The 26265-nt window shown below is 43.7% G+C and overlaps 1 protein-coding gene across 3 annotated transcripts; it reads left to right on the forward strand.

Annotated features, from left to right (window-relative positions):
• Nucleotides 1–1975: 1975 nt before the first annotated feature.
• On the forward strand, nt 1976–23666 carry crtac1b (cartilage acidic protein 1b). Of its 3 annotated transcripts, none has more exons than XM_047602178.1 (15): nt 1976–2092; nt 4767–4960; nt 7172–7368; nt 7723–7859; nt 11289–11445; nt 13650–13784; nt 13911–14053; nt 16881–17017; nt 18023–18105; nt 18389–18489; nt 18585–18753; nt 19731–19876; nt 20073–20115; nt 20214–20357; nt 20636–23666. In XM_047602178.1, the coding sequence occupies exons 2-15, from the start codon at nt 4776–4778 to the stop codon at nt 20761–20763; spliced, it is 1905 nt and encodes a 634-aa protein (XP_047458134.1). In that variant the 5' UTR covers nt 1976–2092; nt 4767–4775; the 3' UTR covers nt 20764–23666. The 3 variants fall into 3 exon arrangements, with proteins under 3 accessions (XP_047458134.1, XP_047458135.1, XP_047458136.1); XM_047602179.1 differs by having other exon boundaries at nt 18392–18489; XM_047602180.1 differs by lacking the exon at nt 20214–20357.
• The last annotated feature ends 2599 nt before the right edge of the window (nt 23667–26265 follow it).

Consider the following 26265-nt stretch of genomic DNA (forward strand, 5'->3'; position numbering starts at 1 on the left):
TGTGAAGCGGTAAGAATGCGTTGGTATCGAGCACGTCTGTTAGCCAGAGGAGTAAATGTCAGGTAACCCTGCCAGGAGGGATATGGCATTGGGACCATTACTAAAGCTTAATGATATGAGGAGAGTTCTCTTATCCACCGCTGAGAGGATTCATCATGAGGCTGTAGCACTATACATCTTTCAGAGGCCCTTAAAGGGAAGAGGGGACACTTCTTCATATCGTAGTAAAGCCCCTCCCTTCCCTGTGTCTTCCCTCGAGCTTTCCACAGTCCTCATCCTCGGGGTTTATTTTCAGCTCTATTTTAAGATCATTACTTCGAGGGGTGGGGTAGTGGGGGGCATGACCTTGGTGATGCGCAAGAGTGAGGTAAGCTGGCGAAGAGCGCTGCACGAGTGTCTGATGGACGGAACCACAAACCACAACACGGTGTTTGGGATTTGTCCCAGTGTGTCCCAGGGGAAGGAATACAATTCACTTTCCGCCTCAATGTCACACTATACTGTGTCACTGGCTTCAGCTGAGTGCTGATAGATGCCTCTTTGTCCCTTCATAAATAAAAAACACTCGGGTCTCCAGTGTGAGAGCCTGTAGATCAGGGAGTAAATAGCTGAAGGTATCATGCGCGGGGAGGCTCTCTCTTTTTCTAACCCCTCACATTTTGCGACCGTGTCAGATAACTCTGCGACCTGGAAACCAAATGGGGCAGATAAGCGGCAACAAAAGAGCAATAAAACATCACATGTAAAAGCAATGTTGCCTTTGGGTCTTTAATTTCACTTTATAGCCTGGGGCCAATGAGCAGTAATCACAACATGGAGAAGCGTAACGTTTCTGTCTTTTCGTATTTGCATTGTTTGAGTCACAGCCACCTGGGTGGAGATTTACACCTGCAGATCACAGACAATAACAGTAAAGACAGACGTGCACTGGTTTACGACTTCAGCACTTTCAGTTTGAAGTCTTCCAGCACCAGTGAGTTTAAATTATGGTGGGAGACGTCCTTGGGATGTGAACATCTCATTTCACCAAGCTCCACGCAACCGCACGCACGCGTATGCACGCACACGCGCACGCGCACACAGACACACACACACAACACATTTCAATGGGGGTCTCTGGGAGGCTGGACTCAGCAGAGCATGACATAAGAATTATACATCTGGCAGCAGTAAACCTGCAAACTCTCTCTCTTTCTCTCATACACACACACACGCACGTGACTGTGACATTAACTTTTTGCTCATCACTCTCAGAGAGAATCATTCTTTTTTTTTTTCTCTCCAAGGATCATTGTTATTATGTTTGATGAAAATGCTCCATGCAAATGAGATCCTGGTGTTTCGGATTTCCTTTTGTTTTTTTTCATCACATAATCGCATCTCTTTGGACAATACTCACTCTTTTATTTTTGGGTTTAGTTAGTTTGCCTTTACTCATAATATATTCATTTATTACATATGTGTAGATTCGAACATATTTTTTTTAAGGATTAACATTTTTGTATGTATGCTGCTATAATTAGTTTAAGACTGCAGTGTAGTAGTTTTATCACTGATAAAAAAAACAAAAAAACATCTAGGTTTAATTGAGTTGTGAGTATCATTAAGGGAATTACTGCTGACATTATTAAGACCACACACTCAACCCGGTCTAAACAATGACAATAGACAACTTTTAAAAAGGGGGTAAGTTAGATAACCGGTTAGAAATTTGTGTCGTCTTTTCATCCGTAATCACACGTGGATGTGTCAGGAGCTGAACTGAACCGCGTTAAACTCGTCGCCTCCTCCGTCCCATCTGCTCCCCGCTCCCTGACCGTAACCGGCACCTGAGGGACACGCCCACTCCCCCGTTTCCCGGCTCCGCCATTGGCCGCCGGCTCAGATAGCCAGCAAGCCGCCCGGCGATTGGCTCAAACCTCACGCGAGCGATTTCATAAAGCAAATCTTTTGGAAGTTGTGTAAAGGGAATAAGTGGGAGAAAAACCCCTGAGATAACGGCGCGATCCGCGGCACAATTACCTGCGTGCGCGTCTCTTCCTGTCAATCTGGCTGGAGGATTTGTTGGACTCTCCGGAGCGTCTCTGCATCTGTGAGTACTACCTGCCGCTGACACCACCACCACCACCACCACCGCCGCCGCTGCTGATGCTGCTGATGCTGCTGCTGCTGACTCCCTCTGGGATCAGGATGGTTGTAGAGCTCCGCTGGGATCTGCTGCAGAAAGAAAAGTTGATAACACGAGTCCAGATAAAGACGCTCGGTTACAGAGTTTAATCCCCCGGTAACTGCCACGGATTAAGTGCTGCCTCACAGAAAGTGGATTTCCTAGAAATATTCCCATTAAACTTTATTTTGTGGGCAGACTAATTATTGCGGCTGTGCTGGCGTATGCTTGTCACAGCTGGTCATTGTTTCACTTTCTTTCCTGTTTTAAATTAGGTGCTTTCTGCCTTTTTTATTATTATTTTTGATTTTTATTTTGTATGTTTGGGAATTATGTGGATTTTATGCACTTTTCAAAATAGATGGGAAATAGACAGGAGGATGTTTTCAACTACTGAAAACATGATTAGTGTTATGTGCAGCAGAAGAGGTGTGGTATACGATGGGCTCATTAGAGCTTAATGTTAATTGTTGATTGGTGGAAAGCTAAGTGTAGTTCTTTGGCCCTGGGACGGGGTTGTGTGTGTGCTCTTTGTGTGTGTAGTGTGTGTGTGTGTGTGTGTGTGTGTGTGTTCTGCAGTGAGGGTGTCCTTCACAGGGAAGAGCTTCTGGAAGTGTGTGTGTGCGTGTTTGAAAGTGAAGATGTTGCTGGCTCTTTGTCGCAGTGTTATCAGGATCTGAGCTGGGCAGGAACACTCCAGAAAGTACATGCTGATGTTGCAGGCAGTGCTAACGGCCAATTAATGCCAAACACAACAACCAAAAACATTTATCTGCTCTTAAACAACTATCTTTTTTTCCCTCTCTCTCCATGTGGCTAATTCATGGCCTTTGACTGGTTTACTACATACGGCTGAGTTTGATGCTATAATGTTATTGTTGGTGACCCCAGGTGCTGCATCATAAAAGCCCCAGTCAGGGCGTCAGATGTTTTTTTTTTTTTTTTGTGAATCCAAGCTGGCAGAAAAGTTATAAGTTTGCTCGACGACTCAAGCGGGACGCCTCGGTCTTTGCTGCAGTGGATGTGGGGCGAGGTGTCCTTGACTGGATGATGTGGAGTGGGTACCTCACGATTTTATTAAACCGAAAAAATCCCCAAAGATTCCAGGAGCTCATCTTTCATCTTTCTGACTGGTTATTGCAGTAGCACTGGGGACGTTTGTCTTTACTCTTTTTTTCAGCCATTGGAATCGAGCCTGTCTTATGGACACAGACGCTCAGGTGTGAAGCTTTATTAGAAACTGTATCATCTATTTGTCTATCTCTGCACGTTCCTTTTCCTCCTCTTGTTTTGAATTTATAGCTCGCTGTTCCTATCTAGGATGAAGTATATAAGCGAGCCTTTAGAATTGTCTTCCGTAGTGTGGGACTGGTCAGCTCATTTGTCACCACCACCTGCTCTAATGGGGAGTAACGGCCTCATCTTTAGCTCCCAGTGTTGTTAATTAACCCCTACTTGCTAACAGCCGTGCTCCTCATTGCCGCCAGCTCTCCATTGAGCCTTATCTTTTGCGCTGCCTGCCTGGAGAGCCACCACTGGCCCCAGCCATGTTTCTGCAGGTGTCAGCGGAGGTGCTTCCTCTCCCCTGCCGCTGTGCTTTTTGAGAGTATTACTCAAACAGCTCTGTGGGTTTTTATCTTAAATTGAATTGTTGAGGGGGGACGTTAAAGAGCCATACATCACCTGGACACTCGGAGCAGAAAAGGGAGAATCTGCAGCCACATGGAAGCGGAGATGAGAACATTTTCGACGGCGTTATGGATGGAATGACGAAGGCTGCCCCTATAAATCCAAAGGCAGAGGGAATCAAGTTGTCAGCTTGTAAACACCATTCGGCGTGTGTGTCTGTGTGTGTAAAAGTTTTGCGGTTGTGTTGACGACGAGCGTTTTATACCGGCCTTAAGAAGGTGACCCTTCTCCTTCCCTTTCTCCCTCCTTTCTCAGCCACTTTCCCTTTTTCATTCAGAGCATCAGAAATCCCACCAGCCCGCGCTTCACGAGTCGAATTAGATCAATTCTTCTATGTCCGCCTTTTATCTGTTTACCACTAAAGGGACGCCTATACATCACGTAAAAAAAAAGCCTTTCCAATTTAGAGTTGGTCACTGTCTCTGAGGAAGCAGCACCTCGTGTCTGTTTATATCGGGTCATATTGGTTTCCTCTGTGCTCACTTGGCCTCTGGCTAATACCCTGCTCCATGTATGGATTTTCTGTCCTGTAATTCCTCAGCCTGTCTGCATGTGATGGGTTGTTCAGATCTAAACCTGCAGAATGCTGCTGATTGCAGTGGTATATCTTCATCTTAATGTCTAGGTACAGCAGAAAGCTCTGCCAGCGATGTTCGCCTCGATGGATTTTGAAAATTAGCAACACGGGCATATGTTGCAGCTTGCAGACGTATGACTCACAGTTTTTATTTGATTCTCATTAAACTCGACCGACTGGACAAATGTGTGCCTCTTTAGCTGAAGAGCACTGAGCGTGTGGTTAATGGATGGAAATAGTGCTGTTTAGAGTTTTTTTTTTGTCTTTTTATAGACAGACTTGAGCACTGATCTGGTTTTTAGTCCATGAACTCCGGTGTGTTTCGCCCTTCAGGTGAGGAGGATGTTGTTGTGGCTGGTTTTGGTCCTGCCTGCCCTCTCTTCGGCTCAGCGATCAGAGCCCATGTTCTCAGCTATAACCAAGACCGTCCTTCCTCCGGACTACGAGAACAATCCCACCCAGCTCAACTATGGCATGGCCATCACTGACGTGGATGGGGACGGAGATCTGGAGATATTTGTAGCTGGGTGAGGAGTGCGCAAACATGCCTGATTTTCATCCATATTTGACTTCCGTACATGTCCGAACATCCAAAATACAACATTTACATCACAATTCATTTAGATCTTAATGCATGTTGTGTAGTGGAAAGTCAAACAATAATTCCACACAACTCTAGCAGCAAGTTCATTAGTCTCATGATGATGTATATTAGTCAAAAAATACTGTAAATAGTGGCGTTCAGTAAATGCATATCAAATTATAAAATCTATATTTCAAACTGTCTCCCAAGATGAGTTTTTTTTTTCAAAGTTTGAACCATAAATTTCCACTTCAATAGGATTTCTATGCACCAGCTTAACAGTTTAACTCCAATCAACATTTTTTTTTTTTATGGAAATGAGCTTGATTTACTTTTATCTTTATTTTGGATGTTGACAGTATTTTCTGATTAATGCTGATTAATTAGCTGACACGTAACCAGATAACACCTCATTTCCATAAAGATGGCATTTTAGAAAATACAAAAAAAAAAAAAAAAATCCTAATGTAATGTCCTTAAAATGAGATTTTTTTTTTTTTCCATCTTCATGACCACCTTAAACCCCTGGACCTTGCTCTAACCACAGCATTACAAGTGTAATTCTAAAGATTAAAATGAAAATAAAAGTCATTTTCCGAAGCCAAAGGTTGAACATGAAGGCACAAAAAGCTGAAAGACAAGAATTGGTAACGGCGCCCTGAGGTTCACTCGGCTGATGAAAATGGATGTGATTGAATGGAGCGCCAGTGAAGGGAACAGTTTTGCAAGCCTGCCTCCATCCAGCGGAGCAGCAATGAATATCTCAGTGCTTAACAGAATATAAATGAACCTTAATGACCCTGCTTAATAAATGCCACTTAGCAAAAACATCCTATTCAGCAGGTATCCAGGACAGGAGAATATCCAAAAAACTCAGAGATGACGTGATTTCACTTGCCATTAGAAAAATCTTAGGATCGTGTGCTCTTATATTACAGAGATGTTGCTGAACTCCAGTGCTTTTTTGTTGTATGATAAGAAGAAGCTGAAATAAGACATTTTTCAGTTTAGTTTTGACTTCATGCTGTTTATCATCCTCCACTGGCTGAATAAATTGGTACCCACCCCAAAAAACAGTTTCGGGTTATATGAAAACATACACAACCATATATAATATAATATAATATAATATAATATAATATAATATAATATAATATAATATAATATTTAAACTGATAATTTTTGTCTGTGCTCTTTCGTTTCAACCAAAATATTTGAAGTCAGCCGGTGGGTTTTCCGCTTATATTGCTAGACTAGATGATTATCAGTTAACTACATCTCCCAAGGTGCATTTCAACATTAAAAACATCCAGTCACACATCTTGAAATTATGTCACATGAGTAATGGTGATCATACAACATGTCTTTTACGGATCCCAAGGTGCAGCTAATTGGGATCCATCCAATAATCAATAAACAATACACTAAGGATTGAACACACAAATCAAATTGCAGACCATTTGCCATACACCATAGGTCTTCAACAGGGGTCCGCGGCGGCACTGCGGGGGGGCCGCAAAGTCTTTGGTTGATTAGACATTTTTTACATATATATATATTTTTTTAATTTTCCCCCACAAATTTAAATTTCTTTAAATACACATTAGCATGAATCCAACATATTTTAGTAAATGATAAGGGATACCTTGATATTGAATGCAAAATGATAATAATAATGATGTATTTTTACAAATAGCACTAGGCAGTGTTTAATAATAGAACACATATAGTAGGTAGGGAGTCCCTACTTAACCTCTCCATCAGTTTGTTGGTCCTTGGACTGAAAAATGTTGAAGAGGTTCACAGCTGGATGCACATAAATACTGTTACACACAACTGTTGTGTGGATCAGAGTTCATTTAAAAAAAGGCAAACAAAGGTGGAACAAAATAATCTGATGGAACAATTCCCCTTCCTTGATAAAACCTGATAACAGTAATCACAGCTCACGCAGGGTCAGGACCTGTTGGGACGTGTAAAATTGTTCCCCATTAAACCTTTCACGCCCTTCCGAATCCCAGTTGTACAAAATTTCTCATGTTGAACTTTGAAGCAAATAGCGGCAACACAAACATCTGCAGTTAGGAAGCACGCACAGTGGCAAACCAACGAATGTCTGAATTCCTGCTCAAACGCTTGTGATTTCTGCCCGCAGCTACAATGGCCCAAACCTGGTGCTGAAGTACGACAAGCACAGGAAAAGTCTTGTTAACATAGCCGTCGACAACCGCAGCTCCCCGTTCTACGCCCTCAGAGACCGCCAAGGCAACGCCATCGGGGTGACGGCGTGTGACATCGACGGGGACGGACGGGAGGAGATTTACGTCCTCAACACCAACAACGCTTTCTCCGGTACAGTGGGGATCTGATACACTTGTAAAAGTACACATATATCTTATACGGAGACAAAGCAGGAGAATCTGTATGCAGATATTAAAGCTTATCTCATCTGAGTCCACATCAGATAACAGATAAGCTTCGTGCTGCTATTAATCAATCTGAGAGCTACAGGGCTGCACGCTGCCAAAACAGCCACACCTCACCTCTATCACCTGTGTAAAAACTCCTGTATCCCATTTCTCACTTTCAGCCACCGCAACCCTCTCTCCTGTTCCCAATCATCCACGGCTCTCGTGTTGCATAATGCCTCTTTTTATGCAGAGCGATCTTTTGCCTCTCCTGAACTCCGTATCTCTCCGCATCAAGGTCGGGCGACGTATTCAGACAAGCTGTTTAAGTTTCGTAATGGGCGCTTTGAAGATCTGCTGAGCGATGATATTAACGAGCACAGAGATGTGGCCAACCCTATGGCGGGGCGCTCAGTGGCCTGTGTGGACAGAAAGGTACAAAACACACACACACACACATAAAGAGCAGAGTGTATGTAGATCTGTGGCGCGCGCACACACACACAAACTCCCCAGAGTGTCTTGTGCGTACATGCACGGGTGCTCCTGTTTGTTTACCAGTGATAACTCATGCCCTGCCTACGCCGCCCTTCTCAGCATGTGCTATGACAGTTCATTTGGGGGGAATGGTGTGCCATTTTCTCTCTTCTGTCCATCGCACCAGTGTAATTACAGAAGCCAGGGCTCGTTTGTTTTATAGAACATCGTACGAGGGGAGGAGTGATGACTGCACACTACTGCTTTCTGCCCGTAGCATTTTCCTTCTTTCTCTTTGTCTCTTTTCCCATTGTTTTCTCCCTCTTCTCCACCTTCTTCACTCTTCCCCTTTCCCCCCCCTCCTTATGACTGACGCGCTCGCACCCTTTCTTCGCCTCTTATCTCGCACGCACGCACACGGTGCTCACTTCCAATAGGATAAAGAAGGTAATAATGGAGGGAAGAGGACAGTAGGGACAATAGATTTTTGTTTTAGCCACAGTCCCATCCCGCTGCGCTGATACGTCGCGCTGCTGCCAATCCGATTGGAAAGATATCTGCTTTTAATGGCATGATTCTTTTAGACGGAGCCAAAGCCCCGGTGTGTGTTCCTGCGCGCAAGCTCCAGCAGACCGGCAGAGAGCGGACACATTTTCCAGTCGCTGAGCAGGTTTTATTAAAACGTATTTGGAGCAGTGGCAGAAGGTTGAGCAGGCCAAGACCAAAGCTTGCTTTACAGTCCGCTAGGTAGCTAATGTTTTTGTTCTTGTTTACTCATAAATAAAGTGTTATCATTCAGAAAAAAAAGACGGATTTGTCACCCAGCCGTTTTGTCTCCCCGAGTCTCCTTGAAAGTGACGTCCCGTCATTATTCTTGGACAAACTGATGAAAGAGACACATTGAGGGGTCTCGCATTAAACTGATGGATCGGTTCACTTTCAACAGGCGGGGAGGGGAAAACAAGTGCATTTAAAAAGCCTGAATAATTGAAATATGTGTAAATGGAGCACAATATGCATGAGAAAAGAAGGAAAATGCTACATTAGAGGCCGTACAGATTAATGTAAAGGGTATGCAGTCCTCCTCCACGACAGCACGTACTTTCCAAGAGTGCAGGTTTTCACGATGCCCAATCCCAGTGACAGAAATTAGCCTTGGGTGCAGACTTATTGAAAAATCGTTGACTTTTAAGTTTGTTAAGTAACTGCTGTTGGCCTTCAGGTCTTTCACTGTAGTTCATTTTCGTTGTCGCCAAGTGTTGTGGGTGCGTGTGCGTGAAGCCCACTCCTCCCACAGCGCGCCATAATGTTGCACTTAATGACATTTACGTCAGACAGACTCATTTACCTTCCTCGTCTTGCAAAAAAAAAAAAAAAAATGCAGTGCGGCTAAGGCAAATGGTGACTTGGCGCGCATGTGTGCACGTCTGCACAAGTGCATGCGTTTGCATTGATTGAAATATGTTCGGCCTGGTGGGAGAGCTCATTGGAATCGAGTGTGTAGTCTATTAGTGTGGTTCCGTCTGTGAGTTTGTGTCTGCAGGGACTCTGACTGATAATGGAGTGTGAAATTAATCTCCGAAGGGAGGCAGGGGAAGGAGCAGGGAGAGAGGCTGAGACAAAGGGGTAAGGGGTAAGAAACGGGGTGAGGGGAGATAAACAGAGAGCGAGAAGGTTTGATCGGGAAAAAGGGGCATAATATTCGCACCGATACCGAGATTGTTACAGGGCAGGTTGTAAAAAAATGAGGTGGCCCCTCTATACACTGATCCCTCAGCACCAACCGTAAAAAAAGAAAAAGTAGACAAGATGTAAATGCAATAATATAATGCAATATGATACTTTACAGTAGAAATTTGTTCATTTCATTTAACCCATGAATTTGTACACACAAGGAGTAGAAAGAACCCTCAGAGCAGTTTCCATGAAGTGGCCAGAAACACAACTCCATATGAATGACTATGTCGTGACTGCATCAACTCAACCCTCAGGCAACCCTACGGACATTTTTAAAAATTTGGCCAATGTTTTTTCCACGTCATTTGGCTGCCATTTTGGCTGTGTTATTAAGTTTTTGTAACAAAGTTAATCTCTACACATTTTTTTTTTGAATGTTGACTGTGATATTTTGCAGATTGATATTTTTTTCTGAATAAAACTCTTGAACCACGTCAGCATTTTACAAAACTACCAAAACTACCAAAAAAAAACTATTTTGAGGATTTTAACCCTTTAAATGCCAGTTTGATTACTTACTTACTAAATTCACTTACTTACTAAATTTATGAAAAGAAATGAAAAATTAGCTGTTTTCCATAAAACTAATGTTGGGTGGCTGAGACATATTTTCAAACCAGTCTTGGATATGACCAAGATTATCTAAAATGCTGACTTAATTGAATTATTAGTTTTTGTGCAATATCAGATTTAAAATTTACTACTAGAAATGTCACATTGACTTCCATTACAACTACATTTTTTAAATCTCTCGGTCATGGCACAATAAAAAATATTAATTCTGTAATATTAGTATTTCATTTATGAAAACAATGGTCAAATTTGTCATTTTGAGTGTTCAACACTAAAACGATCCATTTCCCCATTATAGGGTCTATGAATAAAATGTTTGTTATTTCATTCATTGAAACTTTAAGTAATGAAACTGGCATTCAAAATGATAGATTTTTTTGGTAGTTTTGTAGAGGCCTGAAGTGAAGAGATCTATGCAAAAAAAAAAGCTGAGTTCTTATAGCGGTTTTTGGACATGGGCGTTTTTGTCTGCTAAGGTCACAAGAGGGCGGTAAATTAAACAGATTCCTGAGGATTAAATGATGATTTGTCAGTGCTGCGCTCAGAGCTGTCTCTGCTGCTGACACGTGGCCGGAGACTCTAAAATAATGTACTAGATGGAATACACATTGACGCAATCAGTTCCAGTTTAATCGTGAGCTTTCTGCATCGATTCCAACGACTCGGAAGTGAATTAAACTGTGTTGGTGCTGCAGACAGCAATAGGAACAATCTCTTTGTAACAGTTGTGGTAAATGCGCATCCATTAAAATGCTGTTAGTACTCTGGTGTCATTAACTAACGTGCCATTCGCTCCTGGCGGAGAGACTTTCTGGCAGTGGTAAACCGGACCAAACTGCGTCAGAATAATAATTATTCAATTAAGTCTTAGAATAAGTCAACATTGACTTTCGAATCGCATACCAAACAGGAGTCCAAGTGTTTGACCCAATCTTGCACCTCAACCTCCTGCATACGTGAGCATAGTTGCTCTTTATACGATCTCATCTGACTTCTTAAAGGCAAATTAAAATAGTTCTGTCTTCTGTATAAAAGTACACATATTAATAAAGATAAACCCTATTTGTTTTTGTGCAGGGCACCGGCCGTTATGCTATCTACATAGCTAACTATGCCAGTGGCAACGTGGGTCCTCACGCTCTCATCGAAATGGACGAGGCAGCGAGCGACCTTTCACAGGGCGTCGTCGCCCTCTCCAACGTGGCGGAGCAGGCCGGAGTTAACAAGTTGATCGGTAAGTGTGCGACGTAGACCGTCGCTTCAAGATCACCAATCACCACTGGGCCCTTGTTGTGATTAATACAGACGTCCGCAGAGCCATGTGTTTGTACCCACGGAGTCATGAAATATAGGACTTCAGGACACAGAGGGAGCTGGACCGGGGGCAGGAAAAAAAAAGAGAGTTGGAGAAGGGCCAGGCAAGAAAAAAGGAGAGGAAGAAAGAGAACATGTAGGGTCTTTTGGCCCTGTCAGCTGTTTACTCCAGGCAAAGTCACGGGGAAGCGAAAGGGAAGGGCGACACGCGCATATATCAGAGAAGCTCAACCGCCCAGAGATGGCATCTGTCACAGCCTCACACGCAGTTTATGAGAAACTTAGTCCGTCAGAGTCCAAAGTACTAATATCCAAAGAGGATAAAGAAACGGCTTCATGTCTTGTTGTGGTGACGTGTTTTTAATGTCAACTGTGATATTTTGGAAATGTGTCCCGCAGCCGGTAATCCGAATGTGAAAACAGAAACCACGTGGGCGTCACTGCGAACTCACTAATGAACAACGTTTGTTGACAAGTTAACACCGTCGCCCACTTAATGAAACGCAGATATATTCCTCGAAGTGAAAATGCAATCCTAACCGTCCTCAAGTCTTCAGCTCTGGTCACAGATGCGTGTAGCCTTGTAAAATTAGGTGTTACAAGCTGAATTTATTCAGTTTAACACATGTAATTTAAATATGTCTCTCTGCACAGATTATTATATTTATTTATGTCCTTGTTTCTATTTGCTTTATTGTACAAACTAGTTTCAGAGATTTTTTTTAAGTTGTCATCAAAATGATTCTGAATTGAATGAATACCCTTGAAATAGTTTTTTTTTTTAACGTTTGTTTTAGAAAATAACCCTTCCATCGAACAGCTTAACAATATAAAAGAGTGGGACAGTAAATGCCAAATTGCACAGTTTCACCATGATTTGTGATTTCCTTAACAGAGACCATTACGAGTGAAAATAAAAAGATGCTCCTGTCATACTTTTATTACGACCATTGGAAAGTCCTTGACGCTGATGTTCTAGTAAGTTTTGGAAGCGGGACATGACTTTGTATTCGAGCGCAGTGGAATGAATCTTCATCATCCACGGGGTCTTTTTTACGTGCAGGATGTGATCCGATCCACCAGGGGGGCAGACCTGGCTGGCTCAGAATAGCCGTGAATGATGTACGGCGGACGGCTTTGTCATCAAACTGCCGTTAATCAGAGCAGAAGGACAGCCAGTGAAGTTGTATATCTAATGGTTACATATCTCCGGAGAGACATTAGTGGTTTATGGCCGCAGGGGGCGAGTGATATTTGTCTGGGTTGATGGAGCGGGCCAGTAAATCAGGAGCGAGTCCTAACTCACAGCACTGACTCTGCATACTCTAAGGACAATCAAAGCCCTTTCGACTCCATAATTAAACGCTGTTGGTCTGAGATGAAACACGTTAGCGAGATACTTCTCTTTACAGCATGTGACGGGTAAACCTGCGACTCACACTGAGCACGTGGTGAGGAGCCACGAAGATCTCAGCATCAGGAAAATTACGGTTAGCTTTTGGTTGGAGGAAAATACTCTCCCCGTGTGTTGCATTTTTCTTCGTGCTTGTGCCTAGGTGTTGTTTACCTGTGTTTGTGTGCGTACGCAGCTCATCAGAGTCAGTGTCTGTGTCAGCAGAAAGACCTGCTCTACCCGGAGCAAATGGCCTGGAAAGGCAGTAATGATCTCTTACCATTCACTTTGTTATGGAGATGATCTCTCTCTCCCTCTGTACTGCTTCATTTTTTTGTAACCGTGCCAGCGACAGCTGTTGCTGGAGGTATTCTGTTTTTTGGATCGCGCTCCCATTAAGTTCAGCCTGTTTCTCAAGAACGCCCGGAAGGAATTCAGCCCGAGCGCTGGACGTAAGAATGAATGGATACGGTTTTGTTGGGCAAAGGTCACGTGTTTTTGGCTGTAACGCCGCAAATCAAACTACTGACAGCGTTTCACACGAATTTCTTGACAAGATAAAATAATAAAGTGGTGATTTTAAACAGTCAGAAGGTCCAAGGTTGACATCACAGCAAAAAATGTTCTGCAAAAACACTTCCTTCAAAGTCTTCGCTACCTACTGCATATTATTAGTTTGAACAGGCCCACTATTTAGTTACTTACTTGACTTTCTTTTTCCATCTCTGCAGGAGGGAGAGGTGTCGTAGTGGGACCCATAGTCAGTCAAACTCTGTCTGATGTGTTTTGCGACAACGAGTACGGGTCTAACTTTTTGTTCAGGAACAACGGTGATGGCACATTTACTGACGTGGCACAGCAGGCTGGTGAGAAGAACATGAATAGTTCAGAACAGATTGGTTCATTCTTCACGGATCATGTCAATCCAGCGCAAAAACGATACACTAATTAGGTGTTACTGGATAACAGAGCATATTTTCCAATCGCTTTAGGTGTGGAGGACCCCATGCAGCATGGAAGAGGGGTGGCACTGGCAGATTTCAACCGCGATGGCAAGACGGACATTGTCTACGGGAACTGGAATGGGCCTCATCGTCTCTACATGCAGCTGAACAACCGCAAGCAGAAATTCAAGGTAAAGAACGCGCTGTCGCTTGTTCTGATCATTCATCATTAATTCTTTTTTTTTTTTTTTTTTTTTTTTTTTTAATAAACATCAATATACACTGCCTGGTCAAAAAACAAACAAAAAAAAACACCACCTGGATTTAACTAAGCAAATAGGTTTGAGCTTCCTATTGGATAATTACTGTGTGGGTGAAGGGAGCCATGTCTAGTGTCTGTACCAGCCTGTGGGGGCAGTGTTATGATCTGGAGTTGCTGCAGATGTAATGAAATAAATCTTTGGACATTGCAGAAGCTTCTTATGGAAACAAAGCCATGGCCAGTGTGTGCTGACATCAAAGCTAAAGGATGTCCAACAAAATATTAGAGTGTGTGTGACCTTTTTTTTGGTGGCGACACGCACACATATTCCTTCTAATATAATTACCTTTGACCATATAAACACTGGGAAATGTTGAAGAGTGAAGATATTTGTGCATAAAACCAACCCGTTCATTCTCCAAGTCTTTTCATAACATTCTGGTTTTAATCAGAGATGCAGGCTTTTCTTGTTCGGGACGATTTCTGAATATGCACACAAAGTGAATATGTATCAATCTGGGAATACTGTCATATTCTGAATTATGGAACATTAGCGTGCATGTAAACGTACTGGCTGATAAGCTGTAGACTGCTGTGTCTAATGATTCGCCCCATCAAACAATCACTTGCTGATGTAGGAGCGTTCGAGAGAGCGGCAGTTTCCATTTCTTCTTCCTCCTTGATTAAAATCAATGTCTAATGAGCAGGCTGCACAAAAACAACAAATCTGACCTATTATCACGGTGAATCACAGCGTTATCAATCCCGCCGGTCGGCCGGTGAATGAAGACGACTCCACGCTGGCCCCCTTTGGGCTTGAGTGGTATTTAAAGACGCGCGGCAGGGGTGATTTACTCGACTCCGCAGACAACTCCCGGGAGACGGCGAGCAGCGTGCATCTGTTGGCGTTCCTACGTTTAAGAGCAGCGGAGGCAGAGATGAGCCGTGCCACGTGTAAATCTGCGGACGTTTCATGCTCAGTGATCTATCCGTCACAGCCCGCACCTGCATCTTTTACCGAAGAGATAAACGTCACGGGAGACATCTTTATAGGGGTCAAATAAGGGGTTAATGTGCAATGCTTAGCCCAGAGACGATTCCATCAGTACGCCACGCACACACTGTGCTCCTGTGCGCAAACAAACACACATCAGACAAATTGAATTACCTGGACGATGTTTTTTTAAACCGAGATTGTTAAATCACAGGCCCACAACATATTTAAGACCCCCTTCGCCCACATGAGCTGACACACTCCTACTTGCCGTGTTGACCTTTGGCACGCATAATGAAGCTGTTGTATCACTTCAGTAAACCGCCAATTAAATTGGGCTGAACCAGCAGCTTGCCCGGCCAGTGGAAAATGCAGATTAGGCCTGTTTGTGCTTTAATTAAAATCTATTGCGGAGGTTTACCTTGCAGTGGGTTTTAACACACACACACACACACACAAAAAAAACACACACACAGCACAGACATTTAAAAGAGGTTTTCTTGGTTGCTGCGTGACCAAATCAGGGCTGGAGTCGTTTTCTAATACATAAAAATAAAGTTATTAGGATTTTATTTTAATAATTCTGACTTCAGCCATAAAATACACCATTTTAAGTAAAATTTTAAGTAAATGTTTATCTGTTATTAAATGAAAGCTACCATGTACTTGGAATAAATCTAATAATATTGTACAATGACACACATTTTTTTTTTTTTTTTCAATCTTAAATTTCTGTGCTCTGTAATAGTTTTGGTGAGAACTCCTTCAAGGCACATCTAATCGTGCCCTTACGTCTGTAATAGAGAGCTGCCCCTGTCTTCCTCCGCCGTGGCCTCACTCGGCCATCCCCTCTCCTTCACCTGAGAAGCAGAAGGTCACCGTGGGCGGCCCCCACCCCTGCAGCTTTATGAGCCTTATAATTAAAACAGGGAGTAAATACTGGGGGGAGTGAAGGGCCGCTCTATAACTCTTTCTCGACTTATCACCGTGTCACTGAAGCGGGGAGATATCCGTTACTTTCTCATGCAAAAACTCCTCCGCTGCAGAGACTTTTTTTTTTTTTTTTTTTTTTTTTGCCTTACTTGACTCACTTTTCTGCTGCCAGAAAATGTAGAAAAAGGCGTCTTTGTTCTTATCTTTGGACTTAGCCGGAGCAGTGAAAGAAGTCAAGAAGTGATTATTGATGGCTGAACTTGTGACCTTCGGTGGCGGTGGCTCAACACGCACATGGACTTAACACACGTACTAGGACGACAGGTGACAGGTGTAGTTGCACCAGATTACAGATCTAGCACAAATGGTCAAATGTACCTGCTCAGTCAAACTGTGACGGTGTTGCACTTTAGACAAAAAAAAAAAAACTTCCAACTGATTTTATTCTTTTAATGGACTTTAGAAAGTTTTTCATAAGCAGAGAGAGAATCAAATAAGACAGAGCTTATAAAAATGCTGGGTTATTACTTAATAAACCTTAAATTGTGGAAAAAAACGAAAAACACTTTTGAATAAGCGATTTAGGACAATTGAACTTGACTGGACAAGCCTGAATCAATCTACCAGTTTAATGAAAGCCAAACGTTTCGCTGCAAAGCATAGTCCAACATGTGTGGACGCCAATAAGAAAAACACTGTGTTGACACAACTGTGATCACATCTGATTTTAACGGATTAAACTGCGTTCCAAGTTGTTCGAGCTAGCAGAAAAAATCTCTGCGTGTTTTTGCGTGTGTAAATATGCTCTGATGTACCTTTTGCTCCTCAGGACATAGCGTCCCAGAAGTTTTCCATGCCGTCCCCGGTTCGAACCGTTATTGCCGCAGACTTCGACAATGACAACGAGCTGGAGGTCTTCTTCAATAACATCGCCTACAGGGGCTCGTCCGCCAACAGGCTGTTCAGGTACAAGACGTAAACCCTGTAACTCAAGACACTGACACACAGATTTTTACACAACTACGATAGTAAGTTTTAATGGTACTTTGATCATGAGCTTAATGGACTACTCTCGTGTCTTGATTTAATATTCTAAAGCTGCGCTTGGAAGCTGAGAAGAATTTCAAATTCCCAGCCAAGGATACTTATCTAGTCTGGCATCCCGCCTCCTCCTCCACACATGAATGAATCTTTCATTAAGACAGTTTTAGGTCTCTTTTTGGCTCACGGTTTGGCTTCCTCTCGAGATAATATTAATGAACTCAGCTCTCAAAATGTAAAATATGATACATATCAACTGTGAGGACTTAATAGCAGAATGAGGCCCATCCTGTTTGAATAAAAAATCTGATCTGGCGCGTTCGTTTGAACAGGATGCACAACTCATGATGAACGCTGCCACGAGCCGGTGGGTCAGTTCAGGCTGAATATCAATAATCAGTTTTAAGGCCCAGAGATTTCCTGGAGCAGAATATTCCCGCAGAACAGGTCGGCGGAGGAAGATTTGTCTTCCTGGACACGTTGATGTCGAGACAGGGGTCACCGCTCCACAGCCCGTGGCTCTGCCATTCCCTGCTATGCAGATGAATAAGCCAATTCAGCTCTGCTCTCTGGCACTGAAAAACACTCAAACTATTGTGCTCGAGCTAATTAATTCGATGCGACTGATCAATATTTAGCTGAGCTGGGGAGTTTAACAGCCAGGATCAGCACATTATTGCACTGTAATATTAGATTATTAAAAGTTTATGGAAGGCTGAATAGAGAGATTTACATATTAAAGATACACGCCAGGTAAGGAGCGTGTTTTTTTTTCTGAACAGTGCCTTTCTGCAGATGTTCAAGTCAATAGATTTATTTAACGAAATGCTTGATAGAAAAAAATGAAAACTAATTAAATAGAAGCAGAAAAACACAATATTTTGCCGTCATCTTCTGGCTGCAGTGATTTCTGTGCTGTTGCTTTGGTAGGGTGAGCAGGAGGGAACATGGGGACCCCCAGATAGAAGAGCTGAACGTCGGTGATGCAGCGGAGCCTGAAGGACGAGGAACCGGTGAGTGTTTTGAGAAGGGACCTGAATTATGAGCGATAAGCTGCACAACGGCGCGTCCCATGTCTGCTATTCACACATCAAGCCATTAGATGGCATCAGAGCTCCACTCAGGATCTGAGCGTCCGCGCGTCCTCTTGTAAAGACACAGCGTGTGACATGTTACACGCTGTTAGTTATGTGACTGTCAAATTGTATCCATGTCTCTCCGCACGAGAACGGTAAATATTATGAAGGCCATTTCCTCGAGTGTTTAGCTGCATCATTAGTGTGATGGATTCTCCAGGAGCTGTAGCCACGGACTTCGATGGCGACGGCCGTTTAGAGCTGCTGGTGTCTCACGGGGAAAGTGCGGCGCAGCCTATCTCCGTCTACAAAGTCAACCAGGTGAGTGTTTGTGGGGCATCACCTGAGATGACATGTGGTGGTCAGCTGGTTAGTGTCATTTCAGCTCAACCCTTCCTTGCGCCTCCCCGTCTTAGGGCACGGCTAACTCATGGCTGCGGGTGATTCCCCGGACCAAGTTCGGAGCTTTTGCCAGAGGAGCTAAAGTGATGGTGTACACAAAAAAGAGCGGCCAGCACACGCGGATCATTGACGGGGGGTCAGGGTACCTGTGTGAGATGGAGCCTGTCGCACACTTCGGCCTGGGTAAGACTGCATTTAAAGGGCTACTGTCACTAGGTTGTGACATTTTGTTGGTTTATATTATTAGTATTTTGTTAAGAAATGCACATTTGTTTCGATAAAGAACTTACTTACACGGTGTCTGTGAACTGAACGATGGAGAAGAAGACAGAATCAGCATTGCAGCGGGAGAGTAGCAGGGAAGGACAGCATGTGGAAATCATTATTTCAATACCTCCAGCCTGATTAGGTACCCATGGGAGAGAAACCTGTCTGTGCGGGGGAGTTGGGTGGACAAATAGAGGAGAGAGCGGGAGACAGGTGCTGCTGTTGGACACCGGCCTAGATCGTGAGGAACCAGCTCCCTGTCTCCATCCACCCCTCAGGATAGTCAGCTGGTGTCCATCCAGGCCGAGGAGCCCACCCACTGCAGCTCCCTGGCTCTCGTCACCGAGCCTGCTCTGTATCTGGGACTGTTCAAGTGCAGATCAACTCTGGTGGCCCTCATAACGCTCTCGAACAGAAAACTTTCCACATTATTGTGGCTTAAGAAAAAAAAAATAAAAAAATAAAAGAGACCAGACTCCAACGAGTAAAAACCCACCACTGCCAGTGGAGATACACTCCCCACCGCAGCATGAGAGAGGGCCACATGAGGCGCGGAGCAGGTGAAATATTCTTTGGCTCTCGGGCAGCACACCTGCTGAGTGGATTGCCGTTTGGCAAGATAACACGAGATCTGTTTACATTGAAAATGCCACTTTAATTAAGGGCTACAGAGAGCCCCTGGAGAGGAGCTTCTTCTATGCCTGATTAAAATAGTTAATGGAGGGAGGAGAGTGCCACTCAGTCTGTGCAGAGTGTGAGTCAGTGCAAAAGAGTGGGTAGAGGGAGATGCATGAGTTCCATGCCAAGCTACTGTATGTTGTGTAATGTGTGAAACGTCAGTGATCTGGAAATGCCGCTGTGTGCGATGTGTTTCTCCTGAAATACCTGGACAGGGAAGGATGTGGCCACCAGTGTGGAGGTGTACTGGCCGGACGGCCACTCGGTGGCCCGACCCCTGGAGCCTTCAGAGATCAACTCAGTGCTGGAGATCCACTACCCAAGAGACGAGGACGAAGTCACTCCCACTGTGGAAATACAGGTACAGAAGCAATGTTACAGTACGTAGACAGATGGAAACACGCAGCCTGAAGTGTCAATATCTAAAATGTTACTTTGGTGCAGGCTAAAAGCAGCACAGAGGATGTGTCGTATTTTCAAATGAAACAATCCCCATTTCATCAGTTTCTATTTATTAGATTATTCTGTGTTGTGTTGATGCTGTCTGTGTCTCACAGTGCGGTCACGGGTTTGCCCTGAATGAAAATGGCCGCTGCACAGGTGAGATGAAACGTTTTGTCCACCCGCTGTCATTTCTCGTTTTTGAAAAAAATTCCCGAGTCATTTGTCTCTGCCTTCCTCGCCTCCCTCGTCCTCAGATAAAAATGAGTGTACCCAGTTCCCCTCTGTGTGCCCCTCCGATCGCCCTATCTGCACCAACACCTATGGCAGCTATAAGTGCCGCGCCAAGAGGAGATGCAACCAGGGCTTTGAGCCTAACGATGATGGGTCAGCCTGTGTGGGTGAGTGGCGCTGGCAGAGGCAGGGTAGACTTAGCTGGATTACCAAGATCAGGAGAACAAAGGAAGCACTGCCAGAGAATGAGATGCACTAAGCCGCCTTAATTACACTGGTTTTGAGTAAAGGCTTAGAGGTGCTAACATTCCTCTTGCCGTGTCCCTTCTCTGCACCCCGCTGTCTTGCATGACTAACTCCTGCATGTGAATTAGCTGCCTTTTAGCCGTAAAGGCCTGTGTTTGCTAACATTTCCCTGCCCTGTTTGTCCTCCCTTTCTCTGCAGCCCAAGTGGCTTATTTTGGGGGCACGAGGTCGTCCGGGGAATGCAAGTGGTCGGCCCTTTCCTTCTGGCTGCTCTCCATCTCTGTACTACCGCTCATCTCTCCCCATCTCCAGACTGGACTGTTGTAGCTGCTGCTAACTCTCTCCACTGCTGGACGGGGATGTACAGAAACTCTCAGAGCAAGCTTTTCACGGAAAAAAAAAGACAAAAAAAAAAAGATTCATCATGGATCACCGCTATCTTTATCCATCAGTTATTTACAGTCTCGTCACTGCTGTGTCACCTCTTGGCTCCCGGCCCCCTCTGGACTGTAAAGAAACACACAGGGAGCATGCTCGCTGGGAGCTACAGGGTTCAGAACTAACTGTGTCACACCCGCAGAGCCCTCACGTCATCACCTGGCACTTATCGTAGTGGGACCTGAACCGAGGCCAAGTCAATAAGCGGAGCGGCATAAACCGCTGCACACACAGCAGACAGATCTACTGGCTCCGCAGACCACGTTCATTAGAGACACGCTGAGGCCCCATCTGTATCTCCACAACGCTGCTTTGCTAATCCCCGCAGTGTCGCTCTTCTTCTTAATACGGGCTTGCTGGGATGCTGAGGAACACCAGGTCTCCAGGCTTTAGGTTTTGTGTGCGTATTAATATGTTTGCATGTGTGTATGTGCGAAAGAATGAGTGTGCCCCGTTCAAAGTGGCAGTTGGAGCATATGCCGGACCATCTGGCTCCAATGGTAGGTGGCATTTTGTCACCTATGAATAATAACAGCACAGAGAAGAAGATAAACACTTGTCTTTGCTTGTGTGTGTGTGTTAGACAGAGCACAAGAGTAGGAAGGAGCGAATTTCAATCAACTTCTAATTGAATCCATGACCCAAATAAAGACATATTGTTAATGGCATAATTGCCTAGGTCATAGGTCTTCAACAGGGCGTTCGTGACTCCAAGGGGTTTCGCAGAGGTACTGCAGGGGGGTCGCAAAATCGTTGGTTGACATTTTCTACATATATATATATAATTTCACCCCACAAATTCAGAGAGACCCTATTCAGTCCCCAGGTAAATTCCCATGTATGTATGTATATGTCAGGTATACATACCGTTGCACGTTTGAAATAAAAAAATAAAATAAAATTGGACCTGTTTATTATTTGAATAGCTTAATATTGAATGCAAAATGATAATAACAATATATATTAATAAATAGCACTAGGGTGAGTTTAATAATTGATACATATAGTAGGTCGGGGGTCCCTACTTAATCTCTCCATGACTTTGTGGGTCCATGGCCTGAAAAACGTTGAAGTCCCCTGTCCTAGGTCATTTTGTTGTTTGAAAAAAACACAATTCTTAGCAAGCACATTGGTATTGTATTGTAACAGGAAGTCAAAAATGACTTAGGAAATTATGCTATTAGGCTAAAGATATTACAAAAATACAGCTTTTTTTTTTCAAATTGAGATAGATGATTTCCTCAAACCACATGACCCTGTAGATTATTATTAATTACTGCACTCAATCCCAATTAAACCCTGTTTCTATACTATTTTCAGTCTCAGATTTGGGACTGACTCAAAATAATAATGATAATAAAAAATCTGTCTCGTGTGCTGTCGATTGTAATGAATGAACATGTAAGAGCACAAATGTCCAGCTCACTCATGTGTTTTTTTTAATTATGTTTTAACAATGATTTCACAGAGTGATACACATGATGCCTGGATTAACCCATTGATATTTTTAGGACTAAAAAAAAATACACTATATGGCAGAAAGTAAGAATGTGTGGGTATTTGTTAAATGTAAAAAGAAAAACCTATATGTGAGGTGGTTTCACATGGCGTTCACAGTCAAGCCTTCGGCCCAGTGTAGCCGACTAAAATCCACAAAACGCGCCGAGCCCTTCGCTTTTTTTTTTACCAAAGTGCGAGCTACGGACATGGACATTTTTGTGTCACTGCCAACTTTTAGGACATACTTTGGCAAAGAAAAGATGACCAAAAAAGTGAAAACATTTTTTTTTTTTTTTTCCCGACAGCGGGTTTGTTTCCACACTATTCTGCAGGGGAGCATCAGTTCTCGTCTCAGCAGACCCACAGCAGAGACTACGCAACGCAACTCCCACCTCATTCAGAGCTAGACCAGAGTCAGTGACATAGCAGGGGATAATGCTCATCAAATGTTGGCCGGTACAGTCCTCCAGAGTAGTGATTACGTGTGTGTGTGTGTGTGTGTGTGTGTGTGTGAAAGAGAGAGAGATTCATGGATGTATCCCTCTTCACTCGCTGAGGCATGTGTTAAAAATATATTTTGGAAATTTTTAGCTTCCAGCCTCACACATTCTGTTTGAGATACATCCTCACGCTCGGCCCCGCTGACATAATCCGCTGATAAGTTGAACCCGGGCCACAGATGCCACCTGTAAATATCAGCTGAGATTTAGAGACTGGACTAATTTCTCTCCGAGACATATTTAATGACACGTAGAGGCATCGTCTCATGAAGAACTAATAAACAAACGATGACGGATGTGTTAAAGGCAATTAAAATGATTCACCGCGGATCCTCGGTGACAGTGCTGTCATGCTCCCCGTGCAAGCCAAAGAATCTGAAGAGCGAAAGTCACCCAGACCGTGTCCACTCGTGTCAGACATTTTAATATGGGTTCAGCTGGGGTCGCTCTTAATATGATGGTGTATTTTTTTTGTAGATTGAATCACACTCTTGGGTCACACTTGAACTGGCCGAGGTCTGATGTGTTCGCTCACAGTCTGCATGAATAACAAGATCTACAAGTGTTTATCAAAAGTGCACGCTCTAAAAGGACACAGCTGTGGGTGTTTTTAACCCGTCGTGCTAACATTCTCCTTCTTGACCTCCACAATAATAATAACGGTGTCGTTCATTTGTTGTCAGACGTGGTTGTGTGAATGTAGTTTGTACATTTTCCTATATTGTGGAATTTCAGCTGATACTGAAGTTTGTAACTTGAGAGAGAGGATGCTAGTAAAAATGGTTTAACATGCGTATGTGCAACTAATTTACTGTGTGCAGTACGTGCTGTGTATGCTCACTCAAACATCCACGTGGTCTCTGAAATCACAGGTTTATGAGCTGAAAAAAACAACAATATTCTTTAACGATGAATTTAGACAGAACTGGAAGAACATCTTCAGTGTAGAAAGGCGGAGAAGTGACAAGAGAAAACTACCATGACAGAAAGGGACTCCATTGAGAGCAAGGTAATGTGTGTAATGTACCTGAACCGACGAACGGAGTCCAACGACCTCCGGAGAGGATGCTCTTTGAGGTGTGTGCCTGCATTGTTTGTGCCCCAGCTGTGGTTCTCCCCCGTGGCCTCCCCGTGCAAAATAAAACCCGGAAACACGAGGCTCAATGTGTGCGTTTCAGCCGAGTCCAGCGTGTGTGTTTGCATGCGCGTGCGCAGGCATTATGGGTTATTATTATTGTTTGCTCCAGGCCACCAAACACAAACTGTCCCACAGACAGAAAATGCACAATGTATACACACATGACGAAGCATTTGCCGCGAGTGACCGAGGAGCAGAGATGTTAACAAAACATTTGTGCTGAAAAAACAAAAAAAAACAAAAAAAAGAAAAAGAAAAAGTTGTGTAAAAGTATTTTCGTCTTAGCTGTAACTAGAGAATATGTTTATTTTCTGTTTTTGTCCCTGATGCGAACAACCGAGTCGTCTTTTCTGAGCTTCGTGAGTTTAGCGAGCCAAGTCTCCTCGGGGGCCGTGCAGGTCTGATTTCAGCGAGGGTGCACTGGGGTTCACCGCAGCCCGAGACACAATTAATGCTTTATGGTCCCTCCTTGTAATTGCCGGAGGGCATCTCAGCTGTAATTTGATGTAAACCTATCTGACTAATTTAGCTGCATCTGAACACTAAAATGAGTCAGAGACATCACAGATTAAGCTCCTTCAACAACCACTTGAGCATGAAAGGCATCACACACAACAGTTGGCTGTGAAGTAGGTCGTGGTTTATTGTAATCGCTGCCGAGTCATTTATTCAGCATAGAAAAGAAGACAGCAAAATGAGAGATGGCACATTACGTAATGACATCCACTTCTTTAAATATGACAGGGTTGCGAGAGGCTGGAACACTTCCCAGTATAAAATAGTTTCAATTTTCAATTCTCCCTTTCAATATAGCGTCTTTGTATTAGAGGGGTAAGAGTAAATTATAAAGGTTTGGTCAGATCTAAGCCATCCACGCAGATAACATTATTAATGTGGCAAGCACAGCAGGTCAAGGCCGAACCAGTCAGTTTGATTATTAACTTCTCAGTTTCAAACGAAGTGCTAAGTTAAGGGGCAGTTTTAAATCTGTGTGGTTGTCTAATGCCTCATAATTCCTTCCCTGTTGGAGTCTGAGACACGCTAATGTTTAATTCCAGATCAGAGCGGTGACCTGGTCGAGTGTGAACAACAATCAAGAGTAAAAATGTTCAATAGGAAAATATTAGCACCAGATAACCTTGGCGTGATCCAGTCGTTTCTGTCTGGTTGACATACATAAACATGGGCCTGTGTTAACACTCTTGTACTGAAAGAATTCAGTGTCATCAATAAAGCTGTGTGTGTGGGGGGGGGTTGTTCGTCTAATTCTAGTATTTGTTTTGGGTGGAGTTGATGCTTCCCAGTGGCAGAACCTCTTGTCTGAAAAGCTATAAAAGTCAGGCTATTGTGGAGGGTGTTAACACACATATCTCATCACATCATTTTATTTAGTGTTTGTGTAAGCTTTGTAGTTGGAACCTCTAATCAGACTGATTTCAATCAGTTTGGAGAAGTTTTCCGTGTAAACGAAAGTGGCTGTGAACTCGGTTCCGCTGCAGTTTACACATCTGTTCCCATGGATTCCCGTGTAAATATTTTTCTTTTATCTAATGACCACTGGTTGTGCTTTCTACCAAGTATACATCTTTAATTTGTGCACTTTCTTTTATCACCGCCTTTGCCCTTGTGTTTGGATTCCGGCATCGAGAACAGACACAAAAGCTCTTCCTCTGTCTGCCTCTATCCCCGTTTCACCCCTGCACTCTGCAGGATCTCCTCCCCGAGTCATTTAAAAGCCGTTAGAGGGGCAGTGACACCATTTATTTTCCTTTTAGCGCCAGATCTAAGAAGAATGACACACAATGAGCTCGATCTCACGATTAACCGGCGCGATCTGGAGCGACGTTTTAACTGGAACCATACATGTCCGGCCTCGGATGCTCAACATTGTGTTTTCTGTGGAGCATTCTGGGCCACGCTTGGGGGAGGTCCAGCAGCAAACACAACACAAGGGTTGTCAATCACATTGAGGTTAAATAAACTGAGCGGATATTCATGCCAAAGCCAACAGGCAGGGCAGCAGTTCAGCGGGGGGAAAGAATCTACTTAAAAGCGTCTCCAAAACCAGCCTAACCACAATAAATCAAACGCTGCCAAATGACGGACAAAATCCTGTCGTTTCCACCGTGTTTTAGCTCTGAATATTCTTCAAAGTGCGTCTCGGAATTTCAAAAACAAATGCTCCAAAATCAGACACAACAACCGATGCGTGTTCAAATAAGCCAAGGGGGCTCTGTGTGTGGGACAGAAGGT

This window comes from Mugil cephalus, chromosome 13 (assembly GCF_022458985.1).
Source record: "Mugil cephalus isolate CIBA_MC_2020 chromosome 13, CIBA_Mcephalus_1.1, whole genome shotgun sequence".
Classification (NCBI taxonomy): Eukaryota; Metazoa; Chordata; class Actinopteri; order Mugiliformes; family Mugilidae; genus Mugil; species Mugil cephalus.

Excerpts from the sequence above, each read along its gene's own strand:
- crtac1b (XM_047602178.1), top strand. The coding sequence starts at position 4,776 with ATGTTGTTGTGGCTGGTTTTGGTCCTGCCTGCCCTCTCTTCGGCTCAG. Across the intron at positions 7,860-11,288 it reads TGGCCTGTGTGGACAGAAAG|GGCACCGGCCGTTATGCTAT; the intron begins GTACAAAACACA and ends GTTTTTGTGCAG. Across the intron at positions 17,018-18,022 it reads TCCGCCAACAGGCTGTTCAG|GGTGAGCAGGAGGGAACATG; the intron begins GTACAAGACGTA and ends TTGCTTTGGTAG.